Raw genomic sequence first — 21,270 nt, forward strand, 5'->3', positions numbered from 1 at the left:
ATTAAACATTGGTTCAACATATACATTAAAAAAGCATAATTTAAACTTGTATAAACATTTGTGAATCATTATTTTAAAAACTTACATTAAAATATTTGAGCATTTCATCCATTGCATGTGAGAATCGACTGAGGCTTGTCTGTAATGAAACAACAACTAACATTGTAACACACTATATGATCACTTCCATTAATAGACATTCACCAAGATGTAATATAACATTAAATAAACAGAATGCTGAAGACCCAAAATAGATCAATACATACTACTAATAATGTATCGTTTTTTTTATAAAAATGCAAGTCAAACTAAAAAAAAAAATACATATATAAAACAAGGACAGGTTAATGGTTAGTAAAGGGTAGGGGAGGGGAAAGAGAGAGAGAGAGAGAGAGAAAAAAAAACCATAATGACAAAATAATAATTTTAAGACAAAAGACTGATGGTTTTTCGTTAAAAAAACCACCAATCTATTGTCTTAAAATTATTATGGTTTTTTTTTTTAAAAAATCATTAGTCTTTGGTCTTTAAAAAAAATTTTTTTAAAGAAAAAAAAGTGATGCTGTTTAGTTAAGTACTACATTTTTTTTCACCCAGCATTTTAAAAACAAATTCCTGTATCAAAACTGTAATTATTTCATTAAAACTTTAATCGACATAATTGAACAAAACAAGTGTTAATGTTCTACAATAAATAGATTATTGAAAACACTTTAAATAACACTTATTATAAAAAAAAAGTTCCATTTAGAAATTCTCAGATATTTTAGACACACCAAAACAAAAATAAAAAAGACCAAAATGTACAACAAATATCAATCACATAACATTGCTTTTATTGTGCACTTTATATTAAGTAGTAAGACAAAAAAAAATTGTTTACTGTCAACATTTAAAGCTTATCTACATAGCCTATGCAACATCAAGCCATGAAAAAATTTGACCAACATTTAAATATTATGCCTATTAATTGTATGGTTGTACAACTGTTTTAGTCAGAAACTTTAAGGAAAGTTGAACATGTCAATGCTAAGTTTAACAAGAACAGTAATTTTATTAAAGAAGCCTAAATATTTAACTCTAAACCTTACAAACATAAGCTAAATCAATTGATTTTTTTTAGTTGAAACTTTTCTCACACACACCTCTAAAAACATATCTATTTTAATATAAATCTAACCAGTCTGCTATAATGAATTCACTAGTGCTATAGTTATCTTACTATAAGAACAGCTAGAGTTCTTATTTTATACCTAGCAGTAGAGGGCTGGGTGAGGCAAACATTGGGAGGATATACTGAAACTGTGGTGTGACATAATTGAAACTAGAAGCTACACATGTGGTAACAAAACCACATTTATCCATCGTTAATTTTATGGAAAGGATACACATTGCTAACTAAGATGTTGTTTGACATTAATAAATTTTTGTTGAAATTATTATGTATGGTTCATCTAACCCCATTTTAAGTTTTGCTGCAGAAATGTAAGTGGGATCAAAGGACGATAATGAAATAGAGTAATTAAAATAAAATTGTTCAGCCTCCAATAATTAAAATAGTTGCTATACAGACCAATGGGTAACTGACAAAAATGAAAAAAAAAACAACCTCCAATACAATTTTATTAAAATGTTTAGTATAATAAAAGATATTATAAATGTCCCAACTTTAATTTTTTAAACAAATGAATAGAAGGGAAAGTCCAATAATTGTAATATTTTTAATAGAAGAAGACTTTCGATACATCCCTCATATAAGAGAAAGTCCACACAACAATACAGTTTATTACAAGCTTGTAATTACAAGTTTTTTTATTAGATTGCAATCTTCTAGTGCCTGTATCTGGGTGGGTAAGGTTGTAGAATCTTGCAGCTAGATTCCGACCTATTTATTTAAATCTTGTACATTTCTGGTACTAATGCAAGAACAACTAGTTTCCAACCAAATGTATTTAAAGATAACTTAATCTAACAGTAGCAGGGGAGATTATTTATTAACTAGGAATAAATAATCACTAAAATTAGATGTGCTGGTTCTCAACTAATGTTTACATATCCTCTTTTTACATGAGACATAGCTAGGGGGCATATAATAGAACAACTCATGTAGAGTAAGTGAACATTAGCAACCTTAATTAAATAAGATATACACAATTTTTTTTAGTCAAGAGGGGTACTAACTTACTTTTGATATCTTAACAATTTCTATTTACTAAAAAGTAGAAAATAAAACAAGTAGTAGGCTATAAAAAAACCTTCACATTAACTAGCTTTTAAATACACTAAAATAGTGCATTTTAAAGTTTGTTATTAAAAAGGTTTAGTACTAGTTTTAAGTTATGATTACTTCATGGGCAGGTAGTACTGGTATGGAGGGCAAGTGAGGGAGTTTAGTACCAGTGATTGCTAAGATAATAACAACAGTCTCTAAGATAACAAGCAGTAAGGCTCCTCTTACTAATTGCTTAAATGAGGATGAAGGTAATTACTTTGCATAAACAGAAGTGTATATTGATTTTTTAATCAGGCTCGTTGTGAAAGACAATTAACCATCCATTACTGTCTTGTTTGATAATCTAATTAAGCATTATTCATTATAATTAGTTGTCTATTTCACACGTATTTTGAAACCATTTTGTTTCATGCATGTTCAATCAATACAAAATCTGTTTTCTTTTAAACTCACATAGTCAAAACACATGCTTGTTAAAAATGTAATCAGGCATGAGTTCAAAGTTCACATGCTCATTAAAATCAGTTTCTAATAAGAAAGAATGGATATAACCGGAACACAACAACTCAACAACAAAAAAAAAAACACCTGCAACATTTACAAGAACATGTTTATAAAATGCAATTGTTGCATTGAGTTGTTGTAGTGGAAACTAAGTTTTTCTTGGGATTGTTGAAATAGTTTAGTAAAAAAAAAATCAACCCATACATGTTAATTTACTAGAACCCTATAGCCTATGCATAGAGGGTTTAGCTTTGTGGGTATTTCATACATTTTAAAACTACTGGCTATGTTAAAAAAAACTATGTTACTACCAGAGCCAATCCCCTCAATTATTTATGTTACAGGGAGAGAATCAGAACAGGCAGCTGTTTATTGTTAAAGTTAAGCACTGTTGTGGTTGTGAGGGGGGGGGAGGAGAGAAGGGGGAGGTGAAGAAACAATGTGATGGGCGTGTCCTCATTGTTGCCATAATGCAGAGAATGCCATTCTAAAAATAACTATGACTCAGCAAGATCCACACACTAAAATTGAAAGGAAAAATTGGGGTTTGAAAAGATGCATTGTAAAAAATGAATGTTTTTTTTTCAAGCAAAAATGTTCTAATACTCACAGATACTTTAGCATTGTCCTGTTGTGATTGTTCAACACAAAATCAATAATAAAAAAAAAAAGGTACTTTAAGTACAACTAAACTTTTCATCTAAGCATTCAGTTTTCTCTTTTATTCCTGTAATAGCCTGTATCACTCTGACACTGTTTATAAGACCTTTACTAGCAACTCATGATTATTATATTACAGCGGGAAAAAAATTTCATTTTTAGTAATAGATTTTTAAACTCATACAAGGTTTAGGTTGCTTAAAAGATTATTACAATATGTATCTATATTGTTGTCAATTAAATTATACTATAAAGAACTGTGATAAAAGATGTGTCATAATGATAGTATTAAAAAAATGTAAATTAATGACTGCACTGGGAAGCATTTATTTAATTTAAAAAAGGAAATAAAAAAAACCTTAACACTAAAGCAAGGTGGTCACATGACATATAGTCATGTGATAACATTTTCTCATTAATAAATTCATGTAAGCAGGGGTTAAACAATCAAAGCATGTAAATATTGATACTTGTAAAAAGCAGATACATATCAGTAGGTTACACATTATTACTGAGTTGGCAGTACTTATATACTCAAGTGATGTGGTTTTACTGTGAAATATGCATGCATCATAGTTAGAGACTAACATTTTTTGTTAACTATTGTATTACCCATGTCTTTATAACTCAGATTGTACGGGGAAACTCAAGTTTATCATGTCTTGTCAACAACCTTACAGTGTGTATGATTTTTAAAGACTCTACGATATTTAAATTCACCAAACTAGGATCTAAAGCCTTAAAGAAGAGTAGGGTCTAGAATAATTTAGCTTCCCTCTTTTTATGTGAAATGCTGTGTACCCCCCCCCCCCCCTTCCCACGCCAACATAGCATAACTTTGTAAAGAAAAGAGTTGTTAGAAGTTAAGCTTGGATGAAGATTTTAAGAATGTAAACAACTTACAGAAACAAGAGAGTCATCGTTAAAGTAATTGGCCAGGTCTCTTACACCAACCACGAAACCACTGTAACAAATTCCAATTGTTAATTAATAAACAATAATTATCATCCAAATACATCTTCTGATGCACTCAAATTTTCAAATTGGGGTTATATACACAATACAAAGTTGTTATTTTAACACAATCCGTCCCATGAGCCGGAGATTCCGGCTCGCGCCAGCTTCACCGTAGGCCCGCGAGCCTGAGTCTCCGGCTTGGCAACCCTAGTGTTTGTTTCATGCGAAAATTCAGTCCAATATTTAAACTAACTTATTCAAATCCATGTTTTTAAATACACGACATCCGGATCTTTCTTTCGGTTCAAAAATTTTGCACTGGGAGTGTTTCACGTGTGTTTTATTCAAGTTTAAAGTTCGCGTTTACGTTTTAAAATTCATTATGGAATCAGGTCCCTCAGGCCAACGCCCACTCAAGCGATTTTGTGCTGAAAAAGCACGCGTTATGCTTGATGAGTGGATGAATAATTTAGATTCAGATGAAGAAACATCGGTTTTATCATCTGATGAAGATAATAATTATTCATCAAGCAGTGAGAGTGATAGATCTGGTAGTAGTGGTGATACTGATAGTGATTGTGATAACAACCAAAGTGGGTGTGGCAAACCTTATGCAGGGAAGGGTAAGGGACCCATGGCTAAAAAAAGGAAAGCTGGTACTAATACTGCTAGTACTAATACTTTTGTAACAGGACAGGATGAGCCTGTAACTGTCAGTGGTACTGCTACTACCACTAGTAGTACTAATTTTATTTGGGCAGAAGTACATGAAGGTACAACGCAAAACAACTTTCGTTTTGTTCGCCACGAATCCCATGGCGTAAACTCGGATAAAATAACACCCGAGTCAACGGAGCTAGATTGCCTGCTCACTTTATTGAATGACCAGATTATTGAGCTATTATTAGCTAATATCAATGAGTATGCTAGGGGAAAATTAGTGTTTCCTCAGCTCAGACATTCAGTGTACTACAAATTTCAACCAGTAACGAGACCAGAGTTGTTGAAATTTTTTGCTATTTTGATAGCTATGGGCCTCAACCCTAGGCCTTCAATAAAAAGCTACTGGTCTGTAAAAGAAGCCCACCTTTTTACACATTGGTATGGACAAACCATGGCCAGAAACAGATTTCAGGCCCTTTACCACACATTTTTACATGCGGCTGGTGACAAGGCAGAGGCCTTTCTCAATACATTGATGGCATCATTCCAAGATGCATTTTACCCCGGTCTTAATTTATCTGTCGATGAAATGGTCATTGGGTATAAGGGAAGGTGGAAGAACAAACAGTTCAATGCCACAAAGCCTTCTAAATATCATATAAAAACATTTGGCTTGTGCGACAGTAAGACGGGGTATGTCGTAAATTTATTTACGTACTACGGTTCTGAGACTACTTATCATCCAGACCTAGACAAAAATTGCACCATGGCTGAAAAGGTTTTTCAAAAATTGTTGACACCACTAACAAAAGGCCACCATATTTTTGCAGATAGGTTTTACACCTCTGTACCTCTGCTTGAGTTTCTCAGCCGTCAGAGTCATTATTATACTGGCACGGTCGACATAAGACGGAAAAATTTCCCTCCTGCACTCAAGTCTCTTGTCTTGAGCCATATGGTAGGAGAGAGGGTGGTACATGCATGAAGAAAAGTACCTTACAGTGGCATTTAGGGATAAAAAGTCTAAAAGGTTTGTGTCAGTTGTGACCAGTCAAGGAAGTGTTAGCAAAACACTAATCAAAACCAAACGTTGTGACGTCGAAAAACCAACAGCCATAAATTTATATAATCAAAATATGAATGGTTGTGATAGAGCAGATCAGCTAGTTGGCTACTATGGCTGCCACAAAAGAAAAAGCCACAAGTGGTGGAAAAAAATATTCCACTGGCTGTTGGAAATCTGCCATGTCAACGCTGCGATTTTATTTCGTGAGTCTCACCCCGAGCAAGCGAAGATCAGTCTAGCTCAGTTCAAGTCCAACTTGATTGTTCAACTTATAGCTGAAGCTGGTAGATCACTTGTTGAGAAACCTGTGGATATTGCCCTAGCCCAGCAACCACAGCCAAGTGTGAATTTGGTTACTGACAATCCAACCATTCGGCTAGCCGCTAAAATACATATCCCTATGTCGGCTAAAAAAGACCGTAATTGTCAGGTCTGTAGTAAACCAGGTGCTCGCAAAAGAACCAGCAATGTATGTGCAGATTGTCCTGGTCAACCATTTTTATGTAAGGAGCCCTGCTTTAGAATTTGGCATACTAAGAGTAACTATAAATCTTAGTATGCTAGTTGTAAAAAAAGATGTCCTGTTTTCAGCTTTTCAATCTTTTTAGTTTTTTGTGCATAACTTTTTTATTGTACAAGTGTTTTCTTTCATATTTGGATATGTTGTGTATATATGGATAACCAACAAAATGTGTAAGTTTCATAAAGTTTGGGTAAGTGGTTGGTGACTTGTGATTATGTAAGTAGGAAATATTTTTTTATTTTTTATGTGTTGTTACACTAACACCTCATTTTAACATGTAAAAAAACTACTTTCTTTAACATAACCCTCAATTATCTTCATTTATTACTATAGAAAATTCATTTCTGTTTATTTTGATGTATAATACATAATTCTGGTTAGAAAAACAGAGGAGCTATAATTATTTAAGTAGGTGAGGGCTGTGTAAAAAAAATTGGGTCACGAACCAATAAGGTCAGGAGGTGGAAAACCCCCTGGTACAGAATGAGTTAACATGAAGGCTCACTCTAACTTTATTTATAATAAATAAATTTTATTTGAAGAAAATTATTTCTAATTACAAAAATTACAGTGTATATAAAACAAGAAAATAAGCAAATACCTGCTAGCATTACTGAAGGCCTTGCCGGCATCAATCATTAAAGTACATTGTTTCACTAGCTGTGGAAACAAAATAAAATAACTTCTAACTAAAACTTTGCATTTCTTTTTTTAATTTACTTAAGGCACAACGAAGTAAGTGACATTAATGTTTAGGATTATTTAGTCATCAATTAAGCAAGGGTTAGGTGGGCTTTGTAGAAATCATTACAAGAAAGCTTACCCCAGTTAAGTCAAAGTGACATATATACTAAAATTAAACTCCGGATAATGTAAAATTAGTACTGTGTCTCTAACATGAAAGCATTCATGTTTAGTGGAGAACTTTAAATGTTTAATACATTTTTCTTTTAAATAAGTGGTTTGATCAAACTCCAAGGGTTCAGTGAGTCAGTCTCAGGAGTTCTTATGATTCATGATCGGATTTTGTTAATGCAGACAATAGAACTATTAATAAGGGTTCGGCAAATACGAACATAAAACTGTTGGGGTTTAGTGCCTCCAAAAACGTTAAGACCACTGATTTAAATAAAATATAATAGAATTTTCAATTATTTAAAATGTTTTAGCTCATATCAAAATCTCATTTTTAAACACTTACCCTATCAAGTCTTATTTCCAGGGCTTCAATATCATCTTCTGCTTCTTCGAGTGATGCCCTAAAGAATAAATGTAAAATATTAATTACCTCTTAGTGACATTAATGACTAGAACTAAACTTTAGTATCTTATAAACATTTTGACTAGCCATTCTTTGTTGATAATTTGAACTGTCTTTCTATGAATTCAATTGATACACATTTGAAAACTTACCACCTTAATTACTTAATTAATAAATAACTATTTACCTTAAAAAACATTTTATTAAGTATTATTGTTTGGAAATTGTTTCTAACAGACTGAGCATAAAAGTATATTCAAATATTTGTATGCTTCTTTTCCTTCCATTTAGCCCTTTATTTACGGAATTAGGTTCTGAATGAAATTTCTTCTTTAACACTGTGTTATCATATTGCTTTAGGCACACTTAAAGCAAATGTCGAATGAAATGTCGTTTCATAAATTTTTAAGGGCCCAAACATATATTGGTACTTATAAGTACCGTCAGGAATGTAGGACATTTTTTGTCAAAAAATGAAAAATTTACAAAACAGGAACAAACTATACAATGTATTAACTAATAACATGGCAATCATTATCACAATCATTTTTTTTTTAAATTTTCACACACAAACATAGCACAAAATTATATTCTGAGTACGCTTTTTACTGGATTTTCTATCGGAACACATCTTAGATCTCAAAAACAGCAAAAGGTGCTGACATATCATGCTCCCTCATTCTTCCTTGATACATTCTTGTCTGTCACTTTCTGGTGTGACAACATTTGCCAGACTAAACCTGCTTTTTGAACCCAAATTTTCCCCTTGATTGAACAGTCGAGGAAGAAATTGTAGAGTTTTTTTAAGCAAGGAAAGCCCTGTGTGAAACTAGCAAGACTTTAATTCTTCAAATGAGATTTTTATAGTATTATTAACCCAACCTATTGGGCAATACCTGATCCAAACAGCAACAGCTGTAAATAAGAAAAACAAGTTAATAAAAAGTCTAGTGACAATTTAAGCGCAATTTCCTTAATTAATTTTTTGTGACCGAACGAAAGGATATTTTTGAAAACTTTCTGCAGCAATATTGTTTTTAATTATGGCAGGAATCGATTGGTAAATGTTTCAAGTCCCTAATTGGTCTGGTTGCCGAGATATGGGCCAAAAACTGCATTTTTTTCGAGATTTTTTGGCTTTTCTGGGAAATCCAGGAAGGAATTCCGGGAATTTTTTTGGTCCACAATCATCCTCGGAACTTGCTTAACATATTTGCTTTTGGAACTAGTCCTCGATATTGCTTCGTTGAGGAGGAGATACGACTTAAAGCTGCGGACACACTGCTGACACACATCCATCCATCCAGAAATAACGAATTAATAATCGCAATTGTCCGTATGGAAATTGCGCTAAAAAAAAAAAACAACATCACATTTCAGCCTACCAACCCCCACAAATTTACAATATATTTTTTAAAAAAGCTATTTCTGTCTAAAGTGTTTATTGAGCTTGGTCAACATTGAGTGCATTTATCAATCTGTACGCCAGTTACGAGAAAAATCTTTTTAGGTTCTTATCTACGACAAATGAAAACACTGCTCATTTAGCTAAATCTCATGACAATATGAATGCTAGTCTGTAAATAAACACATTATCTGACATTCTATTTGCTAAATCAGTCTTAAAGTAAGAAACACTGTTTTTAATGTTCTTTTTTCTCTTTAAAAACAGCCAGCTCTATTTTGAGCATGATGGCTGACAATCCAAGTGCTGCTATAACTGTAATAATATAGGTAACTACTAACATATTAAGTATGATATTTTTTTACATTCATTTAAATTATTTGCCAAAATTTGCTTTGTTTCTCACTGTAATAATTGGTAAAATTATATTTTTTATAGAAGACAGATTACTGATTCATATATATTTTGGTACTAAGCAATTTTATAATCATTTAGTCCTTCGACTTTGCATAATTTAAATAACACATAGTAGGCTAATTCAAGTAAATGTAAAAACTAATTGTGATAAACACAGCAAATCATAAAAAACATCAAGCTTCTGTAAGTGATATGGATTTACTAGTGACTGGTATGGGAATTTAGACGGAACTTTTTCTCAGTTTTCGTGGTCATGAAATGAGTTACTCAGACTTTTTAAAATGAATTATTTATTATTTCAGTCCCTAAGTTTAAGTTTAAGTTGGTATGAGGAATAATTTCATGCCAGAAAAGCATTTCAAAATTTGCTTTGGAGAATGAAGGCTAAATTTAAATGTTGGTTTAAATTTAAAGATAGTGATAGGCCTAGTAGAACTTTAAAAAATATAAGGAAGAAGAGTACAAAAATGAATAAAATATTGTTGCATTATTAGTTTTATCAGTCTATGAAAAAATAAATCAAATAGGGCCTATTGCAAGTCACTTTTTTATAAGACCAGCCAAGAAAATGACGACCTAATTGTTTTTCTTAAAAACCAAGCGACCACTATTTGATGATAACTAGCAAGGAACTTTTGTGCATAGCCAATTAAAAAGTCAAACCCAAATTTGTGGCATGCTGTGGCTTCAAACACAAGGGTGATATAATATGGTTGTAGTGGAAAGGTGTGTCGTGCCGTGCCACGGCTGTGTGTGAAAATAATTTTAAATTGAGCAATTTAGTCTAAAACAAGCTAAAATCCTCAAAATTAGTGACTAATGGATTTAAAAAAGAATGTCTATTATTCAGTGGTAAGAATATCTATGCCCAAGTTGTATATAGGACAGGCCCTACTTTGCAATAGAATAGGTTACATTAGGGAGTAGCTACGACTTAGGGCCTACTTTTCAGTTAATTTAATAATTTATTTAAACCTAGATCTAGGCCTAAATTTTAAATTTTATGCAAAACTGAAAAACCACAGGGAAAAGTGTGCAGCAGTGGCATAGAATGGGTGTGGGGAAATTGCGAGATGCGAAAAGCGAAATGGCGAGGCAGGAAAATGCGAGAAGGGCGCGAAAACGGTCAGTCACGTGACTTTTTGTCTCGCAAAATTTACCGCACCCGATTTTTAGTGGTATTTGGTCCAGACTTCAAAGACGTTTCGTTTACATTGTTAAAACTTCAGATTTTTCCGTCGCTAGACATACTGATGATTTGTCAACTACCCCCATCATTTGTGTCGACTTAGAATACCATCTTGTTCGAAACCGATGGAAATATCGCCGCCGATAGATCAACTTCTTTCTTTTGTGTCGAACGCCGAGGCCGCGGATTTACCGTCTTTGAAGATCACAGAGCCTGAATCCGCTGCCGCCGCAAACATATTTTGTTTTGTTGCATTGAAATGTGTTATAAGGAGGAGGGGGGGGGGGGGGGGGGGGGGGTTTAGATATTGTGACGTCACACTATAAAAAAGCAATGTTAGAAAAAGAATTTTAGACGATATTTCGCATTTTAGAAAACTGTTTTAATAAATTGTAATAGGAATTGATTAAAATAATCTATTTGGACAGAAATTAGACAAGATTTTGGGAAAATATCGATGTTTTAAAAAAAAATTCAACTGCAAGTTTGAAGGGGGTTGTAGGCTGAGGTGTGACGTCATTTTAGTGGGGGGAGGAGCTTTGGATTTTTGTGAAATTGTGTAACGGATGGGAAGGGGGGGGGGGGGGAATCGTCAAAAAAGCTTCGATAGCGGACTTTATTCAGATCATTGGCGTAGCGAGGTCGGATATCACCCTCTGCAGCACTTAATGGTGTTTCCCCCCCACCCCCAGAGGTGTAGCGACCCTTCCCGGGGACAAATTTTCGATTTTTGCACCCCCCTCTCAAACTTTCGATTTGCACCCGCCCCACTCTAACTTTCAATTTGCATCCCCCCCCCCCCCTTGAACTGGGTTGGATGTACTATGTGTGAAAGATGGTGTCACGAGGTGTGTTTGAGTAGTGCTAGGACTGTTTCAAAAGATTTTGTTTGTAAATTTTGTTTGTAATTAAAATTACTCAATAAAAAAAATAAATTGCACTTTTTAGAATTGTTTATATACTTTTACACTTTTAGCAAGTACAAAAATCCATAAATACATGTTTTAGAATATCTCTCCTGCTGACAAGATTAAACCAATTCACAATGACACAGCTCACGTTTGTATAAACATGAGCGGGCTAGATTTTTAAAATTAATGCTGACTGAGACGGGATTTTCCTCTCGCTAATGAGAGCAGGCGATGGCAGTAGCACAGCAACGATGTTTTCGGATTTTTAAATAGATAGATCTCTAGATATAGTTCCATCAATCTTCTTAGTATCTATCTATCTATATAATAAAATCTAGATAAAAAATAACAACATACAACACTCATGTTAAAGGGTATGGCTAAATGCTTTGTTTATTTTAAAACAAACAAAATATAATTTAAATAAATAAAGATAAAAAAAGCATGAAAAAAACTTTTTTTTCGCAAAAAGTGTCTCGCTATTTACTAGTTTTTCTCACTAAATCTAGAATTTACGCAATTATCAATTTAAACATGACCACTGAATAATAGACATCCATATTTAATCCATTAGGCACTAACTTTGGAGTTTTTAGTTAGTTTTGAACTAAATTAGTTAATTTAATATTTATTGTCAATCACTACCATGTCCAACACATCTCTCCATGACAACTCTTCTTAAGCGTGAAGCTAAAGAAAACCACAAATCAGGTTAGACTCCATGCACAAGAGTTCCTCACTAGTGATCACCAAATAGCGGTCACGTGGTTTTTAAAAAATAAAAATAAATTGGTTGTGATACGGACGCCGGTCTTATAAAAAAACAGCTCACAATATTTGATTTCTTTTTTCATAGACTGATAAAACTAATAATGCTTTACGTTCTCGCTCATTTCTGTACCTACACTGTTGATATTTTTTAAATTCTATTAATTTTAATGAAACCAACTTTTGAATTTAGCCTCCGTTCTCCAAACCAAATTTTAAAATGCTTTTCTGGCATATCTAACCCTGCCACTTATGGTTTGTTGTTATGACACGGAAATCCCACCATTTTGCGCGTGGTAAACATTTTTAAATGTAATTAGTTGAAGGTCTCTGGAATTTGGCCGAAAAATCACCGGAAATCAGACGTCCGGTCCGGGCGCCATATTGTTGTTAGCAACCGACCACGCATCCAAGTTAGAGAGAAATACTACTATTTACCCATAATTCGGCAGGTATGTCTCGCATTATCTTCTCGCATTTTCCCGCCTCGCCATTTCGCTTTTCGCAATCTCCCAACACCCGCATAGAATAGATTCTACGGTAATCTATCGTTTTGGGTACGTAAAATCGCCCGCGGCTATTAATGTACGTAAACGTTACCTCATTGTCAAGGCTGTAATAGAAGTATATTGTGATATGTTTGTGTAAAATATTATAGATAAATGAATAATAAACCTAAATCAATGGCTAAATATATTAATATAGGCCAGAAATTAACTTTAAACAGCAGTGTCTGCAAGCAAGATTTGCTATATAAACAGCAGCCATTTGTAAAATAGAGTGGCTTCCCCCTGAATCTGGCGCTAAAAGCTTATAAAAATAAAACTTAGACAAAATGGCTGCTATAGTAAATGAGCATGGTTGCATCTGTTGGAAACATCGCTGGTGTTCATTTATTACTGAAAAGTTTTAATTCAATTGTTTAAAAACAGGTACATAAATGAAACAAGGAAACATTTTTGTATTTTTCAAAACATAAATCCTCCTCAAAATGTGAAATAATTATTAAAATGTAAGGAGTCACCTGTTTTTCACATTACTAGTCGCGGGCGATTTTACGTACCCAAAACGATAGATTACCGATTCTACTTTTATTTGAACTTTTAATTAAATTGAACAGAGCTGCATCCCTTATTGCAAAAGTCGACCATTCCCCCCCCCCCCATTCATGTAACGATGTGTCACAGTGCACTTACTCAACTCACAAGTAAACACTGAGCAGATCTAAGATTAGATCTCTACTCTAGACTCGAGTCGCGTTGTCGAGGAGCCTACAAAAAAAAAATCTCACCTGAACTTTGGAGAATCTTTGAGACACTCTTTAAAATCCACAGCATATTTCATTTTGAATATGTATTCTATTTCTATCGATACTAACTTAAAATTAAATAAGTAAAAAATGCTAAGAACGTTAAACTCCTGATTATAGTAGACATAACTTATAACTGCATTAGTCACTATTCATTTATAATTAATATCCACCTACTTCCATGTTTACACTATTATTTCCGGAAAACAACGGAAATGTATAATATTAATTTTTTGTTGGGAAGAGCGTTTAGCACAGGGGAACTAACTTTTTCAACCTTTCGTAAATCAATCATTCAGAAAGGGGGGGGGGGGGAGAAGGGAAGGTTCGCTGTGGCACCGTAGTTGACTAATTCTTTTTCCTCTTCATAAATTATATGACATGACGTAAAACTTGCTTACTATAGAGAAATTGAGAAAACTATGCTAAACCTAGCTGTATTAATAAATGAACATCCTTGCTATCTAGTGTGTACAGATTACAGGTATCACACCAGGTGGGGGGGGGGGGGATGGAGATGACACCAACTGCAAAATTTACGGAGGAAGAAAATTATAAGGGCATATATAGAGAGAAGCCTGTATATATAACACTTCTAATTAATATTTGACAAAGAAAAAATTACAAATAGATTTTTTAAATATAAACATTATGAATAAACTACTATTTTATCAACATCATAGATATTTGAATAAACCACACAAAACTAATGATCAATGCTCAAATTTATTGACCTATAATTCTGCATTGTAAAATATACTGCATAGAAGTTTATTTTGCATACAAAGTTCCAAGCCTGAGAATACAATGTACATAAAAATACAAGGGACACTATGTAAATTCATACAGACTTTAATATCATTTCTATAAAATGGAGAACTGTTATCATACAAGAATAAATAAACATATAAAGGATTTAAGCAGATACACCATCAGAAAGCATAATAAATTATTGAGAGAAAAATGCCTTGAGATGAAGTTTGTTTATTTTTACATGCTACGTATTTCTGTTTAAATATACTTTTCCCATCAGATATTCTTTATTGTTAAAACAGCTATGCTAGACCATGTTTAGCAGTCACTAATCTACACAAATGAATTCAATTCGATAAATGCTAGTCTAAAAAATATTTATAAATATATGGATTTTATTTTTGAACAAAATCAAAAGACAATACTGTGATCAAAGGGTGTGAAACATAGAATTAAACAATTGAGCAAGAAAAAATATTATTGCTTACAGTAACTCCTCATAGCTATCATAAGGTTTTTATCTTGTAATCCAAAAAGCTGTAGATAATTTTCGTCCAACAAATATTGTTTTTAAAAAAATATAAACTTTTGACAAATGAAGCTGAGAAATGGTTGTATTAATAAGATAATATTTTGACTAACAAAGAATGAAAATGTATCAAAACTATCAATTTTAAGACAATGCACTCTGATATGATTATTATTTAACAGTTGTACCTTTTTTATAACTCTTGCATAACAAAAGTACAAATAAAACAAGAAAACCCTGATAACTTTTTAAACAGGAAAACTGTACTGATTGTGTTAATATATTAAACCATGAAATTTAAAAGGACCACTGAATTCGTATAATTGTTAAATATGCCACACAATAAAAGGGGTTGAAAAACACTGGCTTTAAAAAATAGCATGCAAAGCAGTTTCAAAATATGCACATAAGTTATACAGACATATTTGATTCTACACCAATTATTTTGCCAAACAAACACTTATTTTCATTGCATAGCAGCACATAAGACGTGAAAAAAAAATCAACAAAACTTAAATTGATGCAAATGTAAAATTTGATTTTGGAAAAATTTAAAAAAAAAACTGATAAATTATTTTTAAAAAGCATTCAATAAAAAAAAAAACACAATGACAATAAACTTTTGATTTTATTTCTGAAATATTTCTCCAGTTTTTTTTGCAAACCATAACTTAATTTATCAGTAAGATAACAGACTTATAATATATTTGGAAGCCATAACATATATAGTTTTGTCAACTCAACAATGTTCAGGCATGCAGAGGTACAACAATATTCTTAGTAGACATAAAATGCACATACAAATGCAAATTTAAAACATACACTATGAAAAACAGCTTAATTAATTGTCAGAGGTAAGTATAGAGAAAATCTTTAATAGGCAAGAATATGACAGTTTAAGTATTAATTCTAATTAAATGAAACAAAAATTAATAAAGTAAAGTAATAATTTTAAAAAAAACTGACAATGTAGTTGATCAAATTTCGTAGGCTTTCTTTTTAAAAACACATTTTTTAACAAATGATATCTTTAGGAACTAACAACAGTATTGCACAGTATTGTATTATCTTTTTTTGGAAGCCCAATGACGCAGACATTATAAACACCAGAGCATGGATATGAGAAGAAATACACCAGCTAAAAGGCATTCTGAAACTAGCATTCTGTCAGCAAAACTTATTTAAACAACCACTTACGAATTATTAACTAATTCTGATTATAGCATTCCAAGCAATTATTAGAAAAGTTAATTTAAACAATAACACACATAAAAAAACCACATAATTTTGATTATAGTTTCCAAGCAATTAAAAAGTAAACTGATTTTGTAACACTGTGTCATGAATATCTTTATCCCAGTAATGTGTAAATATAAAGTGATTATTAAATTAAATTATTACAATATAGATTATTAACAACTTGGAATATTATGAAATCTTGTAAATAATTATAAAACCAACACACAACAAACATGATGAAACATCATCTATAGGGAGCACATACAACATATTAATCTCTGCTAATGCAACAAAAATATACAACACTCCAGATCTCTGGTTCAGATTGGATTATAACTGTCCTTAAAGTATAAGTTAAACAGATCAAACATAGTAAATCATCATTTAGAAAGATCTATGATACAAAAAAAAGCCAAGCAGGTCAGAAAGAGCAAACAAAATCACAGAAATGGAAATTAAATGTAATCACATGCATTAAATAGTAAGCACCAGAAGGATTATTTTCTACTCAACTCTTATCTATTAATATCTGAGCTTTTAATTATAATCACAGAACTATGGAAAAAACAGGTCTTAACTTGAATTCATCATAATGAATGTAAGTTGAACATCAATAGTAACCATTAATCAAGTGGGGTTATGTAAAGGTTATGGCAACAAATACAGCATGGCACTAAAATCAGTTGTGTTAGTTAAACAAATAATTGACTCAAGCTATATTTCAGAAAAATCTCTCATCATTTAAAGAAATAATTAACAGCAAGTGAAACATGAATATCAATAGGGATGTGGAAAAAAAAGGGAAGTAAGTTTCAAGAAAATAGCTCAAAAGACTGATTTTGAAGTAATACTGTTGAAATAAAATCTTTTAACAAACTAGACGTTGTGTAGAGAAATACAAAGGAAATGCTTGAGCTTAACCACAATAATTAATGACTGCAACTGTAGCCTCATTGACTGGAGTATAGGTTTATAATTTATTTATGCAGGTTTTGAAAAAAATAATAGAGATTTATGATGTAAAATCTTTAAAATAGGTTAATTATGCCTTGAATTACTAACTTAAAAATAAAAATGTTCCACATATAAAGGTATGAAGAGCAATAACTAATGTTCCGTAAAAATTAAACCTGCAGTATTTGGAACCCTGGTACTGATACAATCCTAGATGATTAAGGGAGACTTAATTTCCAGCACTGGTGAAGACGCTTGCTTTTTCTTTAAATGCTTTTTTTCTTTCCTTAGCCTCCTCTGCTTGTTTCTTTTTCTCTTCCTGCTCTTGACGAATTTCCTGTTCAAATTTACAGCTCTCTGTTTGTTTCTGGATCTAGACGTTCAAGCACACAAATAAAAATTGTATATTCTTAAATTGTGAAACATAATTCAAAATTTTTAATATATAAATATGATGTAATTGTAACTTAAAACATAAAAATTAATCCCTGGCAGATGAGACTCATAAGCTGGAGCCAGCAATCCATTTAGGAGAGGACACCCCAAAAGAAAAAAGCAAGCTGAAATTGGAGTCAACAGACCATATGCCGCTAAACATGTTGAGACGTAAGTATTAATTGTGTTGGATAAAATCTCATCCAACATTTTAAAAACGAAGAAATTTTTAAAAATATGATATAAAACCAATCATAGCTGTATTTTTTTCATGGTCACATTTTTTCTGTACATTGAATCAGCTGTAGAATTTAATTCCATTAGACAAATTCCTATAAAAAAAATACTACCTTGGCCTGGAAGAAGTTTTTAGCACCTTTAACTCCTTCTGCATCAACATCAATCTCTTCCATGTTTTTGTACAGATCGTACAAGCCACTGTTTTCATCCAGTTCCCCAGCAGCTGCTTTTCTAAATATAAGCAGGAACTGAAATGAAACAGAAACTATTATAAATAGAAAAATAATCATATTCACCAGTAAGTTTTATACAGTGGTGATCTAATAAAAAAGTCACATCCCAGTGTTTATGTCTCAGAAATGTGTATACAATCATTTTGAGTAGGGATGTATTGAAAGCATTGTCAATTATCTAGCCCAACACACTATGAGTCAGTTAAAATTAAATGTATTTGTTAGAACATCATTTAAAAAAAAATATCTTTTACTGATGTAAATATACATGTAAAAAAAGTGTAGTAGCCTATATACATATTTAAATTTAATAATACATACCTCCCTGAAGCATATTTTGTCATCTAAGTCTTCGTCAACTTCCTTGATCATCTGTTTAAGTGAGACATGAGTCTGTGGAACCCCCAATTTCTCCATCATCAACTTTAGTTCCATGAGGTCAATGAATTTATCTTTTCCTACATCATACCTGATACAATTATCTCAAATTAGCAAATTTTAATTAACTTTATAAGACACAACCATATTAAAACCAATCATTACAGGGGGAAAAAAATGCTGTTTCAGCTCATTCTCCACAGTAACATTCTTAAACTAGCATATAAAAGAAACTATTTTTCTACTCTGTGAAGTACCTGATTCAAGTAATGAATAATACAGTTTATATGCATAAATGCAAAGCAACACAACTTTATGTGTTCTCATTTGTGACATGATTGCTAGCATATTTACAAAGAATAAAGGCAATGAATGTGCCCTTGCTCTAGAATCTTTACTATTATTCTAAGACTACTAAGAGTTTAAAAAAAAACTGATGAAAGCATGAATTATAACTTGTTAGGCCTAATGGTTAATTATTAACACTAAATAAAAGTTAAATAACAGGAATGCCTTTTCATCAGGTATTGCTTTTTATTCTTGATTCTTAAAAATGGTGCTGATAATTTAATGGTAAGCTGGGACCCTGAAATTGAATGCTTATTATTTCCAGTTAACTGTGGAAATTGACAACCAAAACGAAATAGGGACCAATATTAAATTATTAATTATACACTTATACTAAAATTACTAAGTATTATACTTTATACACATGTGATTTCTATGTAGAATCTACTTCTATAGCCTAATTTAGAAAAAAAAATAGATCTAGATCTCTAGATCTAATCTAGTAATAAACTAGTATGATTTTTAGTATTTTAGATTGAGAATTATTAGTAACACCACTTGACTGAACGGACTGGTCACTGTTGGTTGACTGTAGTCTTAGTCTGTTGAGTGTTGAGTCAAGAAGTACCAGCGACTGGGCTGTGACAGTTGCAAAACCCAGTAAATTATTTAGCACGGATTAAACTTACTTGTTAAACGTCTTTTGAAAATCTTGAATTTGTTTCCTACTAAACTCTTTAAACTCAGTATAAGGATTGAAAACTTGTGATGACGGCAAAGAAGATGGTGCAGCTCCTTCTTCACTTTCGTTGATCAAGTTCCGTCGATTAAGTTTGGCAGCAAGTTCATCTGTAGCCATGTTTATTCGTTGTCTAAAAAGCTAATATCAGATGTCTACTATCTGCACTTAGTTTATGCGTTGTTTTTTATATTTTAGTAGCTCTTACAGAAAAAAACAAATGATAAAAATGAAGTGGGTCTGATGAAAACGAATGACAGATGAGATTAATTTATTTCCTTGTTGATGTTCGGTTCACATGTTTTTATATTTCCGGGTTGTCACGTGACTTATGGCTCGCTGCCTTCTTGAGAAGGAGAATTAAATTATGTATTCACTCATTAACAATGCGCGAATAAACAAATTGTGTATCAGGGAAATACAGTGAATGTAAAGGTGTTTTGTCTCTAATAGAATCTAGTGTTTGAAAAAAAAAATCATTCTTTAAAGCGCTTTTCAAAAATAAATAATAATAAAGACGTAGGATTTAAAAAAAAAAAAAAAAAAATTTAACGTTCTACTGTTGAATAATAAATACCAAATGTATGTTTGTGTATTGTGTAGGCTATAGCTTGGCCTAAAATTATTGTCCCCAGATTCTTCACACATTTCTCCATAGAAAAATCGTAAACTTATGAAGCTACATTTACACTGAAGTGGAAGCCATAGTACAAATGGCTAGCACTAAGGCTAGGCTACACGTTCATTGGGTTAAGACTTAAACGATCATGCACAAATATAAGTGATCATGATCTAACATCCAAACAGGACATTTAACCTCCCCCTACACCCATACTATAAGACTTCGTGGTCAGACAGTAGAACACACTACTGTTGAACTGGAAGTCCACCTAGCTCTGATTGGGTACCCGTCACACTTTCGTTTTCTTAAAGGCTGCTGGGCATAGTACTGTCAGTACTGATTACACTATACCTTCATATGCTAAGGTCAATGAAACAGCCGAACTCTACTTCCACTGCCACGTGAGCCGCTAAGTTCGAAAGGATAAATTTACTTTTCGTTTTACCTCACATATCGTTACAAATTAATTACATGGACCACCATCAATCCTGCACGCCCCCCCCCCCCCCTCCCACCACACACACAGACTAGATCCAAAGTCCACGTCCCAGTTCTGCACCTTCAGAACAGGTACGCTCCCCCCCCCCCCCCCGCCCCCTCCCGACGAAATAGACAAAACATAATTTTTATAGAAAATAAATAGGCCTCCTTTAACCAGTGCCCCCCCCTCCCCCTTTTCCCACCGGAAGTTTTAGATGCCCATACCCCTCTTCCTGAAGTTTCAAGAGCCCCCCCACCCCCACCCCATAGAAAAATATCCGAAAGAAACCTTGTTCTGGACTAAGCATACAAGACTACTACATTTTAAACAAAATAATAATCGGTTATATTTTTATAACAACAGTAATCAAGCTTGAAATTGTTTTCAAGAACATATTTGCTTGCCAGTTGTGTCGACCTAATTCAGCGGAGATTTAGCACCCAAAAAAAAATGTTGATTAAAATAAAGCAAAATTCAATGTTATAGGCCAACAGTTCGTATTATACCACAAGA

General features: G+C 32.6%; 2 protein-coding genes across 2 annotated transcripts in view; both read right to left on the bottom strand.

The window, feature by feature from the left end:
* LOC131940218 (arf-GAP with coiled-coil, ANK repeat and PH domain-containing protein 2-like) overlaps positions 1 to 14,057 on the bottom strand; it is a 56,697-nt gene extending 42,640 nt beyond the window's left edge. Inside the window, exons 1-6 of the mRNA XM_059298845.1 lie at positions 13,849 to 14,057; positions 7,808 to 7,865; positions 7,208 to 7,266; positions 4,301 to 4,361; positions 3,348 to 3,365; positions 86 to 139 (exon numbers count right to left, since the gene is read on the bottom strand). Coding sequence (XP_059154828.1) covers positions 86 to 139; positions 3,348 to 3,365; positions 4,301 to 4,361; positions 7,208 to 7,266; positions 7,808 to 7,865; positions 13,849 to 13,901 — 303 coding nt within the window. The 5' untranslated portion in view covers positions 13,902 to 14,057. The remainder of the gene's footprint in view (positions 1 to 85; positions 140 to 3,347; positions 3,366 to 4,300; positions 4,362 to 7,207; positions 7,267 to 7,807; positions 7,866 to 13,848) is intronic.
* A 1,689-nt stretch (positions 14,058 to 15,746) lies between these two features.
* LOC131940235 (EF-hand domain-containing protein D2) lies at positions 15,747 to 19,964 on the bottom strand. The gene is made up of 4 exons (XM_059298864.1): positions 19,605 to 19,964; positions 18,571 to 18,718; positions 18,127 to 18,264; positions 15,747 to 17,714 (listed from the first exon to the last, which is right to left on the bottom strand). The coding sequence occupies exons 1-4, from the start codon at positions 19,772 to 19,774 to the stop codon at positions 17,571 to 17,573; spliced, it is 600 nt and encodes a 199-aa protein (XP_059154847.1). The 5' UTR covers positions 19,775 to 19,964; the 3' UTR covers positions 15,747 to 17,570.
* Between the last annotated feature and the right edge of the window lie 1,306 nt (positions 19,965 to 21,270).

This window comes from Physella acuta, unplaced genomic scaffold, assembly GCF_028476545.2.
Source record: "Physella acuta isolate Inbredline_101_S28 unplaced genomic scaffold, ASM2847654v3 ptg000312l, whole genome shotgun sequence".
In the NCBI taxonomy this organism is placed as follows: domain Eukaryota; kingdom Metazoa; phylum Mollusca; class Gastropoda; family Physidae; genus Physella; species Physella acuta.